The 14,859-nt window shown below is 36.3% G+C and overlaps 1 protein-coding gene across 16 annotated transcripts in view; it reads right to left on the bottom strand.

Annotated features, from left to right (window-relative positions):
• The window catches only part of LOC110461677 (plexin-A1-like), a 217,529-nt gene that overhangs the window by 30,175 nt on the left and 172,495 nt on the right, over positions 1 to 14,859 (bottom strand). For 14 of the 16 annotated variants that reach the window (XM_021515256.1, XM_021515258.1, XM_021515257.1 and 11 more), the window contains 8 exons: positions 12,849 to 14,190; positions 8,482 to 8,679; positions 7,698 to 7,841; positions 7,257 to 7,357; positions 6,829 to 6,952; positions 4,512 to 4,529; positions 378 to 537; positions 159 to 255 (listed from right to left, as the gene is read on the bottom strand). In XM_021515256.1, the coding sequence (XP_021370931.1) occupies positions 159 to 255; positions 378 to 537; positions 4,512 to 4,529; positions 6,829 to 6,952; positions 7,257 to 7,357; positions 7,698 to 7,841; positions 8,482 to 8,679; positions 12,849 to 14,042 (2,036 nt within the window). In that variant the 5' untranslated portion in view covers positions 14,043 to 14,190. Of the gene's footprint in view, positions 1 to 158; positions 256 to 377; positions 538 to 4,511; positions 4,530 to 6,828; positions 6,953 to 7,256; positions 7,358 to 7,697; positions 7,842 to 8,481; positions 8,680 to 12,848; positions 14,191 to 14,603; positions 14,625 to 14,859 lie in introns of those variants that run through there. The other 2 variants (XM_021515266.1, XM_021515269.1) reach the window with 2 other exon arrangements.

The following is a 14,859-nucleotide window of genomic DNA, read 5'->3' as shown; positions in this document are numbered from 1 at the left end:
ATGTCCACAGTATAAGAGGAATGAATATTTTCACAGAAGTTAAAATGTTCTCCTGTTCACACTATGTCATGCTAACTGCCACTACTACAGTATGTACAAAGGAACTCGGTTGATATAATTTCTACAACCTTATCCATTTAATTAAACCTGGTTTTTACCTTTTGAAGGATTCACAGTTGTAGAAGGTAAAGTTCTTGGACACAAACAGTTTACCAGTCTCTGTCGAGTTGATGGAGAGTTTGATGTCTCGATGTCCTGGAAGCATGCAAAGCAAAAATCAGTAAAACAATATTATGCTATAAGTTTGTTATCATTGTCAGATAGTCTAGTAAAATACCTCAGGACACCACCGCGGATTGTCAGACAATCTACTGTACCTGCTTCTCCAAACAGGAGGACAAAGTTGGTGACATTTGGAGTCTGACAGGTCAGCCCGTAGGACCATCTCTCAGCGGGGACTGACCAGGGGCCAGCGTCCAGAGCAAAAACACAGCTGTAGTTGGTCATTCTGGGTAGCTTCAGGATGGACAAATGGACCTGTGGATCAGAAATATCATCAATGTATTCAAATAGAATTATTTCAGGACAGATTCAACTTTGACCCCTACTATAACCCTAGGGTTCCCATCTGAACATATCACTAGATCATGATCATGTGAAAGACCAAAGTGCAAAATTTGAGATTTTTAGGAATATTGTAAACTTTCCACTTTTTGTCTCTTTATAGGCCTTTGAACTTAATCATTCATATGCATATGATACCTGGTGTTTGTGATAAAATACAACAAGTTCCTTTTAGAAAGAAATATCTGTAACAAAATTGTAGGATGGACCGATGCAATGACAAAACATGAAGGACATACTTGGGCATGAACCTTGCACATGTCTTCTCACACTGATTAGAGAACTACCAATACCGAGATTCATATATATATACAGCGAAAATCAAGACAAGAAATTGCTTTTATAGCGACCTCTAAAACAATATATCAATACAGCATTATTGAGCTTCACACATGCACAACTAAACTAAAATTTACTCATATGTTAATTATTCCATAGGTGTCAGCCTCTGTATAACCTCCAATGAGGGAGATCTCCTTCATTCCCCATTTCCAGTGAGGGAGAAAGTGTGTGAAATGCTACTGAAACGGCTTTGCCCAATTTTTCTTTACCTTTTTATGTGTCAAAATAACTCCAAAAAGCATTCATTTGATTCAGAAACACCTGCTATGATCATTACACACACCCTACAGTAACTAGGAGATCATTTGACCAGAGGATGCAGATTTTGAATTTGTGTGAGTTTGGACTTGAATAAGGGATTTTCGAGGGAGATTGGTTAATTTTGGTCAAAATGAGGGAGTCTCCCTCCTAGCTATGTTATTCAATACTACCTCAGTATTTCTCCATGTTTACTCCTATACCAACCAATCAGAAAAGGGAACTCCGATAAATAAACAACTAAAACCAACTACTTTACGAAACTTATATGGAAAGACCATATCACAAGGGGATTTTGTCCCTTTTCATCTGTGATGAGCCCATTTGGTTTGGCCATAACAAAGTAGGTTAGACACTCGAGGGCTTATTCCAGAGTCAAAGATTCCCTTTTTTCAGTTGATTGATTGATTGATTGACTAGTGTTTTACCCTTTCACCACTGTAGATCATAATGGACTCATCCATATCAATGCATGGTAGTGTCTACTTAAGTTACATAGGGGTGAAAGGGTTAACATCATTGCAACAAAATAATACTCATCTATCTGTTTTACAAGGAACCGGCTTGATACAAAGCAATAGGCTTGTAATTGGTAAAATATTGGATTCTCACAGTTACCTAGACATTGTACGAGTTAGCTAAGGATGCAGGCTAACAAGGTGACTTGTACTCATAACCCTATTCCTCAATAAGTGTCTGTTCTAATGTTCCAATATGTTTACAATGTGTCGGACACAACAGATAATAATCTTTTTATTGGTCGCAACTAATTAAATGCTTCGATGATTACCTCAGCATGAAGATTAAATACAGACACATACCAAAAACTCATCAGGCCCAAAGTGACCAATTTCTCAACAACGTAATTAAAGCGATATCTGTGTACCGTTTTAGTGCAGCCTGCCCTCTATGTATTATAAATGATGCTTCAAGGGAGATAACCCCATTACCTGCATAATACCAGAAATAAATGGATGTAAACGTCTTCAAATTGGCTACCATAATACCCCTCGTCATATATGACCGCTAATCACTTAAACACGTGTCTGAAAATTAACTTTTTATCTCTCATTCAAAAGATGGTTTGAGCTTTCCATTTGGCAGCCGTTTTTGTTGAAATTCATCACTCTTTTTTTACCCCCCCGGTACATGTAACAAGAAAGATACTTAACTCTCCAAATGTGAGTTAAGGCACAGCTACCAGCCTCAGTACTGGAAAACAGCCAATCTGGGCCTTTTAGAGATTAAAACTAGCAAATTATATGATGTGCAGTCTCCAATTTCTTATGAGATCAGGCATATTTTTACTGACGATTCACATAAGGGATTCTCTTCTGCCATCAGGATCAAGAAGTTTTATGTATCAGACTGATATATTAGTCAATAGAAAGATAACATATTAAATGAAGTTCAGTGTTAGCTGTAGGATATTACCAGGGTATATACCGAGGTATATTGAATAGAGAATTAAGGTTAGTTAATAAAGAGGTTTGTATGATGGGCAAGCACACTGATGAGGTGAGAGAAGTCTCATGCAGACAAACTAAATTTATTACGGAAATTCACATGCTGGAATCAGATGTAAGGAATTAAATGTCTGTTATACATATATATATATATATACAGGTGTCCAGATTATACAGGTAACATATATATATTATATATATAATATATGATCTCTACAATTACAAATTCCTGTACTGAAAAACCCTCTCCATGGAAAATACCTCAAAATATAAAAACCATGAATAATTCTATCCTTAATAACCTGTTCCCTGGTAAATTTGTCACCCTTAATTACCTCATTTACAGTACACATGCATGTACCTTGCTGCTGAAAGTTTAAATATGCATTGTTGTACCTATACATACATATTTCTCCTATCTAAAAACAAGTCAGCATTATAGAGATATTTTTATATTTATATAAGTTTCGCTAAATAAAAAAGTCGCCTCATGCAAATTTCTAAGAAGCAGTCAATCATGCATCGAAATTGTTGGAACTGTCACACTACAAAAGGGTAGTGCTACGAAGTACGATTACTGGAACTGTCCCACTACAAAAGGGTAGTGCTACGGAGTATGATTACTGGAACTGTCACACTACAAAAGGGTAGTGCTACAGAGTACGATTACTGGAACTGTCACACTACAAAAGGGTAGTGCTACAGAGTCCGATTACTGGAACTGTCACACTACAAAAGGGTAGTGCTACGAAGTACGATTACTGGAACTGTCACACTACAAAAGGGTAGTGCTACGGAGTACGATTACTTTATATTCAATCTTAAGCTATCCATAGTGTGTTAAATGCTTCACTGACACCTACCTTAAAAAATCATTACAGTTTGAAGATACGCAAATTTAGTTGGACCTAGCTGATGGTCTGGTTTATACAGGTGTCCAGATTATACAGGGTTACATATAAATGTATACAGTGGGAACTAGTTGAAAGTCTGGTTTATACAGAAGTTTAAGGGGTGTTCTATCAAACCTTACCGTCAGTTGGCATGCTGCTAGTTTTACATGACAAACACAGATTTGCAATTGATGTAGAATATGAGTAACGACGATATAGATAAAAGGTGTTTTTTACCAACAGATTGTTTTGCAATGTTAGTTTTCTTCTCATAATTCACATCTTAGGATATTAATACATGTCATCTGTAATAATTGAATTTCACTCCCTTAAAAACAATTTCTAAATTCTTGTTGAAATATATTGGGTATGGTTGCATCTGGAATTCAATGGCAAAGAGTAACAAAACATCTGGCATAACAGTAGATATATCGAGATTTAAAATATATATACGTTTTTACTACAAAAGGTTTTTTTTAACGTTAAGTATTATAAAAGCATCTACAATATTTGGAGAGGTAGTGAAAACAGTTGCATAATTACGATATAATTGTGTGTATAGTAAAGGCAATAAAATTAGTTACGACGATGTATTATTAGTTGAACTTCGTTATAAATGAAACCATACCTAAGTTACTTAAGGTGGTCAATAATGAGTGTTAGCGTGTGATCTTATACATACAGGTACAATGTTATAGACATGATATATACCTTAACTCCATGTCATGTGGTACACTTCTGAATATGTTATCATAGATGGTGATGTTAGGATGAATGACTGGCTAACTACCTATAGCAGCGGCATAAAGAGGTGACCAGCTGACCAGTGCGTTAACCGTCCATCAGCAGAAATAGCTTTAGCGGTAAAAGTTATGAGGTATGGATATATTAACACCAGAAGACCTAACCAGGTCTTATTAGTACTTACTCGCAAAGAACCATTCAACTATAAATAAAATCAGATATCACAATCAAAAAACACATTCTTCTATAACGTCAAGATTTAGCAGCATAGACTTTCCGAGTCCAAGGGACCTTCTATGTCACGTCAGCGTAAAACCAAAGTTAAAAAGGTTATCAATAAGAGTACTTAGTAAAACATTTGACCAAAGATAGGTTTAGGGTAAAATGTCCTTAGAAAAGAGTTAACATGGTTTTATTCCTCAAATTTGCTCTTTATACAAGTTTATATTAATAGAATCACATCTCAATCGCTTGAAAAATGAAATTTTTGTCATATTTCTCGGATTATTATATATGCCTTATTTCATAATTTCAGATCATATTTTTTTTATCATTTATATAAAAAAAAAAATCAGAGTTGTTCAGAGTTATTCAAGAGCTTTTTTTAATTTAAGAAAAAATTAAATACAAAGTCCTTGTTAAGCAACTCAATCAAAATATAATGTTTTGACCATCAATTGGTACTTGGGGATACACATATGAAATGAAGAAATATTGACTGTTCATGTATATTTAAACATTGGATTGAATTCAATATAAAAATGACTATTTCATGGAAAAATGGTAACTTTTAATAAGGCAAGTCTGAACATACAGCAGAACTTGAGAACTAATTAGGCCTGTTTAACAGATAACTACACAGGGCTATTCAACAGTATAAAGATTCAGTAGCAACGTGAAATGCGGAACATCCTACACATTTCCATAATTTAATTATAACAGACTCATCAACAGATAGGAGGACATGCACACCTCCAATGGAGTTCCCCCAAAATGTCACAGCCAAGGTTTTTATCAATTAGTTATGATATGCTGTTATTGATAATATCGTAAGCAGAAGTTGTACAAAGTATTGGAACTGTGCAATTTCGTTTGACATGTAACGTGACAGAGAAGGTCCCTAGCGGTAGAAATACCGTCGAGGCACACTCCATTACAAAGGCATATACCATTTTATCACAAAATCACAACAGAGTTACCATATAGCTGTATCAAATTAAATGTTTAATTTCACAATGCTGAATATCTATGTATCTAAACAGGCAATGATTTTATTTCTAAACAGGCATTCACATTGACAATAACACAGGCATCAAATATAAATGTGATTATTTGGCACTTTTATAACCGTTGTGATCCACTAGATTCAGTTGTATCAAGCTCTGTTTCAAGTTTAATGACATTTGTAGACAAATTTTAATAAAAAAAAAATCAAACAAAACTACATAAAAATCAGGTTCATTGGTGTTCATTTTGGATATCTGTTATCTTTTTTTTAAAAAAGATGTTCGATTTCTTTTTGTTTTTTTTCATGTATGTATTATTTATAATCTTAGGGCAACCATTCTGAACCCCAGGATATACCTAGTTTGGTATTAGTTATAATAATAATAAAAAAAATATCACAGATTTAATTTTTAGATTACAGTGATATCAAGCTAACAAGGCTTTATACAAGAGAGTCCAGAACAACAACAATCACAACACTGCCTTGTTGTCTAACATGCAATAGAAATCCACGATGACCAGTACAGAGAGTATATACATTGACCATAAACTGATATCAGAGAAGGCAGTAAATCCTTACATGCAGGTTGCAATACACAACACATGACAATATCAACCCCCCTCCCCCTGGCATACTGAACCTTACACTAAACTTCTAAAGTACAAATCTCCTTCCTTAAATTTCCTAAATGTTTTCATCGCTCAAATGTTGAGGCAAAAAATTTAAGTTTGTTTATAAAGTTTTGCATTCTTCCCATTCAAAACAAGCCATGTTCAAAACAAAACTTTTAAATAGATGGTTTGTTTTCAGAAGGATATAATTTCTGCAGGCCATGTTAAATATTTTAAAGTCCTATGAAAATAGTTTCTGATTAGAATTATTGGGAATTTAATCGGAGGAGATGGTAGTGATAAGATGGGATTACTGAAAGATTTGTCTGTCTGCAATCGGAGCTGTAGTCTATAATTGGTTCCCCAGGCTATGTGTGTACGCATGTGACTTCCCCCAACACACAGTTGATACCACTAGTGCTGCTGCGATCTTCACAAACGATGTTTTAGCAGTTCTTTTCCTTTCTTTTTTTAACTCGGTACAATAAAGGGCAGCCTCATTCCAACATTACAGATTATACGGAAAGTAGACCAGAAGCTTACAGACGTAAAAAATATATAACCCACACACTTCCCTTTTGCCAACAATGAATAAAGGCACACAAAAAATCTAAAATGTCATGACCTCGGTACAATCCAACAGGTCATAGGTCATAGTTTACCTTGATGACAACGGAAGCTGAGGCACTGGGTGGTGAAGTATCCATGATTGTGATACAGTTTCCAACTTGACCGTTCGCCCATCGGTCAATATCTGGGTTGGTACATAAGCTTCGGACAGTGCATCTGTAGAGCAACACCATAAATTTAAACAATATGACATCACTGTTAATATCTTTTTGATGCCTATGCAAAGACAAGCACAACAGAATGCTGATTGATCCAATTTTTAATACTGCTGCCTATATTTGAAAAAAAACAATTTTGATTGATCTTTGTAAAAGTTTTATCAAAATCAGTTAAAAAATAAATTTGCTAGAATAATTTCACTGAATTGGTCGACAAATTTCTATAAATAGTAATGGTGGAGTTGGCCTTGACCTTTGAACCCTCAAATACAGAGCTATTTTATATCTATGACTGGACTTACCTGTTTTCCAGCGTACACCAGCCACAGTAAGGATCCTGACTGGACAGACATTCCTGACAACTAGAGTGGCGCTGACAATTCTCCACACGCAACATGGCAACCTGCAGAAGAGCAGACGGAACAATTATATCAACACATGGAAAGCATATGATTTGATCAGAGGTAAACACGGCCATCAATACACTTAAAGATAACATGCCAATACAAAACAGGACACAGGACAACTGACATCAAAACAAATGGATATGTAACATTCTAATGATGTATTTTTAATTTCAAAAGAGAGTTGACAAGTTGGACAACTGGCACCAGTTTAGTATATTGGGGTATATTTGGGGCATTACATCAAGGTTTTATTTTATGGGCATAACTTAGAATAAGTATACTGACATTCTAACCAGTGTGTCTTCAAAACTGATGAGTAAAAATATAGAATTGTACCGTTTTCTCGCTCATGGTGAACAGGTACTGATTGGTGGGGTCAAGCTGCATGTCTTTGTTGATAGAACTGCCCGGGTCAATGGTCAGGTCTGTGTGGTGAGTCTGGTCATATTCTGTGGCGTTCAGGTTGGAGGTGATCACGATCTGACGGGGAACAACAAACACAGTTTATTTTACTGCATCTTACACATGATTTTATCACCAAGAAAAGGAACAAGATTTAAATGATACATAATGCAAACAAACGTACACACCCACCATTCTTGCTTTTGTAGCGAATTAATTCATGACCACATTTCTCTACTTCTGATGTTAAGTTAGTTGGCTTTAGATTTAACCCTTTCAACCCTAGGTAACTTTAATGGACTCTACCATGCATATATTGGGATGAGTCAATTATGGTCTACAGTGGTGAAAGGGTTAACTCATTCACCCTGAAATTCCATAGTGAACTATTCCAATGGACTTGATTTGGAAGAGTTCAAATGTGTCTTCAGGGATGAATGAGTTAATGTCAACCTCTGCATGGTGACCACCTCTTTTAACAGACCACCTGTGTTAAGAGGCCACTTTTAATGTTCTCCTTAATAGTGACTTCATTATGACTTGAACCTGTATTGAGAGACAACCTACATGAACAGATCACTTTTTGGTCTTCAAATATGGTCTCTTAATATCAGATGGACACCAGGAGAATAAAAACAGGCAGAGGTCAAAGGGATGTCAAGAGAGGTCAAATGGCCATTCTCTTCATCATGTACTTTTTGTCCATTTTCTTTTTTACCTTTTTGATGTCTCCTTGGTTGGTTCCTAGGAAGGCCACAGTGAAGTCTGTCGTGGTTGACAAGGCAATGGATGTAAAGGTCATATTTTCGTATGTGAGGACAGGCTGAGCCTCCACTCCTAGGATGCCAGCTATCCGACTGAAGCTTCGTGATGGGACTTTGAAGCATAGCAATGACTCATCACTCTCCATCTTGTCCTGAGAAAGCAAGAGCAGACAACTTTTGGTAACATTTTGTCAGAAAAAATGTCTTTTAATGTTTATTGTAAATGTAGCAATATTTGTCTGTTTTCACACTGACACTTGCAGTAAACTTTTTTGGTTTTGCCTTAAATTTTTAGTAAAATAAAATGTGTTTTAAAATTACAAAATAAAAGAATAATTGTTTGTGTTCTGGAATTGATCTGTGGCTATAATGTGCATACAATTCTGGTAAGGTTATGTTGAATGACACTAACCCCTATTTATCTGGCAATAAGCCCATGCCTGGTAATAAGCCCACCCATTTCTATCGCAGACAAATGTTTCCCGTTGTCCTGTAATAAGCCTTGCACCCTCTACTTTTGAGTCAATGATAATGTGTTGGTCCTCTATATACAGTATTAACCTGTTAGATTGTCAACTAAGAAAAATCAGAAAGAATTGGGAGACCTAGCTGTTATGCATCTGGGTAGGTAAAGCAAGAGATCTGCTATGTATGAGGAGGGTAAATCCTGCCATGCATGTGGGTAGTTCAACTGAGAAACGTGCTATGCATGATTGGTAGGTCATATGAGAGACATGATATATGTCAGGGTGGTTAAATTATGATACTTTTTATATGCCAGTGGGTAGGTAAATTGTTGGTGGGTCATAAGATACTTGTTACACATACCACTGCAGGTAAATCCAATAGGTATGTGTGGTTAATTTGTATTTAGGTGCTTACATTTAGACTAACCCTGCAGTTGGTTTGGTACAATGACACCCACTCTGCATTGTGTAAGTAAACTAATAGCTTGCTATGCATGCATGTAGGTGAATCAATGGATGTCGTAAAAAATTGGGCACCCGTCACACATGTCTCTGGGTAAATGGAGGGAAATGTCATTGTTGGTGATTATATTACCAAGCTAAGAACCCTGCTTTGTATGATGGTTTGTAAAAAGTAAGACCTGTAACATGTACAGACAAAATAACTCTATTGCTAGCAATAAAACACCAATTTGAAGCAAAAGTAGATTATTTGCCATGCTTTTTGAATCCAAAATTCAGAAGTCAAATGCTAGCAGGAGTTGTCTTTCTTTGACTACAGTTAAAACAAAAATTTTGAGAGGTGAATAAAAAAGAAGTTACTCCATAGCATTTTAAAGACAATTCAATTCAATGTTGAGAGACCTATCACCTTTTCTGCTGTATACAGGCCTTGAAAATTATTGTTCTGTTAAATTTCCTCAATACAGTCGAACCTCGTTATCTCGAAGTCAACGGGGTCGTGGAAAATCTTCGAGTTATCTGAGTATTCGAGTTATGCGGGTTCATAAATTTGGTATGAAATTTGCTGTTGGGACATAGCACTAGCAGTTGTTGGTTTTATTAATAGTTAATGCTTTTAATCAATGGATAAATGATATACGTATTCAATATAACAAATACAGCTATGTAATTTTACAATAAACACGCTTACAAAAAAATCAAGCAAGTTATTTCAGAAAAACGTACTTTCGTTTTTAAACGCGATCAAAACGGTTTGATCATTTTGTGAATTCGTTAATATGGATGGGCCTAGTGATTAAATGTAGTTTTTGGCTAGTATAGATCTTGGCAAAGTATTTCCAGGTCTGCATTTGTATTTGTAAGCCTGTCAAGTTTTACTTCTGAAGTGTTACATTTCAAACCGAACTATCCCGCTGTCTCCGATCTCGTAGTTTACAAATTATATCGTACATGTGACACATTGATTTATTAAAGCCAAATATGACACTTGACACCTCCTCAACTTGATGTAATAAACAGCAATTATCGTATTGTTCTTAAATCTCTCGATCAACTTTCAAAGCCATACTGGCTCCTGTAAATACATGAACCCGTAAAGCTGTCCTAGGTTGTGATTTTAACTGTGGAACTCTTTTATGCATGACCACGCTTTGTGACCAATTTTCCGGTTTGCACTGTCATCTGTTTGGGTTTAACAAATCATTAAATGGACTCGCAGTAAGTACAGATTACTGTTGATCAATATTGATGCAGTTTTTTTTTTTATTATGAATAACATGGTTTTGACAGTCCGTAAACTTTACAGTCCTAAGCTTTATCGTAAATCCTTTTCTACCGATTTCATGCTAGTCTACTCACGAAAGATGTTCATAAACACGGAATGACGAAATGTCGTACTTTTGCTTTTTATTTGTATCAAAGAATTAATAAGTGACAAAATGAAATTTGAACACTATGCAGTAGACGATGTTTTGATGTTGGATTAACGCTATTGAAACCAATATCGTACTTCGAGGTATCCAAGTTTTTCGACTTTTCAGGGTTCAAATTATTAGAGTTTTATTTACTAAGATAAAGAAGAGATTGGGCCGGGACCAGAGAAATACTTCGAGATAAACGGGGTCTTCGAGTTAACAGAGTATGAAATAACGAGGTTTGACTGTATGTGTAATTGTTATATGTTGCTGGCTTTTGTAAGGAGTTAGAACATTCTGAAATGACACCTAGTAATGTTTCAGAAATCATTACCAGCAGAGCAGTGGATAATCTCCTTGCTTTATAATCCCTGTAGCAGCATGCTAATTTTTGCAATGATTTGACAGTATACAGACATTTACAATAACGATGAGCATATTTGTCATCAGGTCCATTAGATAAACTGTTTGATCAATACTTGAGATGCACATTGTCTCATCTTCATCAGACAAATGATCAGTCATCGAGGTAAAAACAGTCCAACAGGCAATGATCTGAAACCCACACCAGCAACAACACTGACAGGTCAGCAAGCGCCTATTTCATATCTACATATCACGTTTGTGTATCAATAAGCCAAATTTCAAAAAGATTAGAGATTAGGATCATATCTACACGGTCTATTTTCAGTAACAGTGACCTTGACCTTAGAAAATTTGTAAACCCCTATTGCACATCTTCATTTCACAGTATATAACCATGTCAAATTTCAGAAACATTAATTTTTGGTTTCCAAGATAATTTCCGGAAGCGAAAGTGTGGATGGACAACCAGAAAGACAGACACTGTGATAGGGCAGCTGCACCTCCAATGTGCGTCCCTAACACAGATCATATAGCACAGAGCAATTGTATGATAAATAAGAAGAACTTGAAAGTAGTTGACAAAGAAGGCTGAGTCATAAAATATGTGAAATGAAAATGGGAACCTCAACCAGTATAAGGTTGGCCTGTTGTATGGGTATATCTAAGGTCACATGACGACAGGTTGTATGGGTATATCTAAGGTCACATGACGACAGGTTGTATGGGTATATCTAAGGTCACATGACGACAGTGTCTACAGATGACAGGGCCAATTCAGATTATTTGAATGTGCCATCATTCTTAAATGTCCTATTCTGGCCATGGTAGGAGGAAATCTCATCCAGTAATTTTATTTTGGTAGGAGACTAACCAGAGAAACCGAGGGGGATACCAAAGGACAGAAAGAGTAGAAAAAAGAATAAAGAAAAGATTGAGATCAAAAGTGTTGTTTTTCGGGCAGCATAACAATTGTTATTTATTCTGTGTTTTAACAACAGCAGGGCACAGAAGGAAATAAGACAATGTAAATGAAACATTTATATGCCCTAGCTCTCACTTGGATAGATATGGAGCTAAAAACAGTCTTACCAAGGTCAGTGGAGCCAAACAACCCAGGTCATTGTGATGTCTACTTGTGGTAGTACTCTTTAAGATGTATGCGCAGATGGTGTTTGATGACAGTTTTAGAGTCATGGAGCTAAGCACAATGTCTAAACAAGATATCATATGGATTGACGGATCGCAACATAATTCAAGAACAAAGAAAGTAAACTAATTCACAAAAGAATCAGAGTTTTCTTTTTGTAAACACAAACATAAGGGTTCCCTTATCTGCCAATATGCATAATTGCTTTGTACTTAACAGGTATTTGACCTTTGACCTAGAGGTGATTGTCTTGGTGACCTAAATAGATTGCACTACAAATCATCTGTTGGTTATTTTGCATTTCAAAGAATCATCTTAAATGGTTAAAAACTTACAACTCAGACAAGGAACGATTATTAACTTATTGAACAATTCAATGTCTGATGAAGGTGATTGGACACAGCATCATAGGTTTTCTATATTTGAGGTTATATTTAGGTTAAATATGTACCGTCTGTACTCACATTAAATCTGCATTCCGCTCCACTCTCTATGTACTTGTTTCCATTTGCTGAAGAGTTCCCCATCCTGCAGAGCCTCACATTGGCCACAACTTTCTTGCGAACCTCACCCATCCCAAACACGCACACTGCAGAATGTTTCTCACTGTCATCTGTAAACGTGGCAACAAGAACTTCCTCCGCACCAGGCATAAGTGTCATGCTCTTCTGGAGGATTAATGCTGGTTGTATCACACGAGCAGACGTCACTTTGTTATATACTTTGCCTCCTTTTCTACACACTAAAGGTAAATCCACGTAAGATGTGAGCCATTCATCTTGCTGACACAGATGAATTAATTTTGAGATCGTAGTCGGACTACCTTTATTTTGTGATTTTGGTTGTGTCGTCACAAAATAGCTGTAATTTCCCGACGTAAATCCAGTGATGTAATTCACAAAAAATGTGGAACGTATACTCTCTTTGATGGAAACACTTGAGGCACGTTGCGTGATAGGTGAGGATTCAATGGCGCTGAAGCTGAAGATGTCGTCCCTCGGACCTAGCTTACGGGTACTGATGGCTGGAATGTTTTGTCGGATGAGGCGATTATTTAAACCAGTATATGCAGAAGCTATGTATATGACATCATTGCCTTTTGCTCCTGGTGCAATGTAAGCGACTGTTGAACCCTTTTCAGTATCTGCAGCAATGGCATACACATCCTGTAAGGGGAGATCACTCCTCATACTCTCCAACTGACCGTAGTACTTTTGGTTAAGTTGGAGGTTATTGGAGAATCTAGTTTCGCAAGCCCCTTGGAAAATACTTCCGCACGTTATGAGCATGGGGCGTTCTCCTCTTGGCTGGTGGATAAGAAGCACTTTGTTGACATTGTCACGCAGGGATTTCTTATGCATGCACCGATCCCCAGAAGGTGGCAGATCACAGAGGGCACTATCATTCTGTGGACCAGTTGACATATTAGCCAAAATGGATAAATTAAAACTGAGTTTAAATATCCTGTTGACAGCGCCAATATATAAAAGATTATTATGTATGACCAGGTGATTGAGGAACGGTGTAGTTCTACTTCCCGACAGTGGCAAGAGGTTTACTTCCTGTTTAGAGTACACATTTTCACCATGCAGCAACTTGGCACCTAGCAACAACACCAGGCTACACACCCACATCATCAACATCCATTTTCTCTCCATGCTCCCGATTGGTCAAACACCCAGGTCACGCTCATGCATTAATGCTATCCTGGATCGGCCACGTTAAGTCATTCCGAGTCTAGGAAACACTTGATAATGGTCAGTCAGACTCTTACACATCTCTGTTCTCTTCCCTAATTTCCTCCATCTGAAAAACATGAAAAGATCACAAATTTTCATTTTTTTTGATAGATCATTTTAGTCTTCCACAAATATTAGTTCTATAGATATTTACTATTTATGGTGTGATAGCATTCTCTCCATCAGAAATGCAAGTATTCATGAATGAAACATAGGTTCATGGTTCTCGAAAATAAATACATTCGAAAATAAAATAATTTACAAACTATTCTTATAGAAACTAATACAGAATATACAAAGTCTGAAGTATGATTTTCATATTCATGATAAAAACTTTGCAAAATGTTCATGATTAATTAAGGTATAATTGAAATTACTGCTAAATTGAGAAATATTCTTCGATCTACACTCTGTTTGGAAAAACAAAGTAAAAGAAATGCAGTTTGACTTTGAGTGATTTACAAAGTCTATGCTTATTACCATTTTAACTGTCAGCCTGGAGTCAACATACATCTTGTATCATGCTCAAGGATACCAAATATGATATAATTCACAACAACACAGACTTGACAGTTTTACCACGTTTGCACTAGGAGTGTATGATTTACCTATTAAAGGGATGACTAATACTATACAACCCCAGTGTTGTACATACAGGTGTTACAAACATCTGTCCGATCCTCTAAGTGTTTCTCCAATATATACCCACACAAGCACCGAACTTGCATCCAAATAA

This window comes from Mizuhopecten yessoensis, unplaced genomic scaffold (genome assembly GCF_002113885.1).
Source record: "Mizuhopecten yessoensis strain PY_sf001 unplaced genomic scaffold, ASM211388v2 scaffold10651, whole genome shotgun sequence".
NCBI classification, from domain to species: domain Eukaryota; kingdom Metazoa; phylum Mollusca; class Bivalvia; order Pectinida; family Pectinidae; genus Mizuhopecten; species Mizuhopecten yessoensis.
The sequence above is the reverse complement of the archived record's forward strand: the minus strand, read 5'-3'. Positions and strand labels throughout refer to the sequence as shown.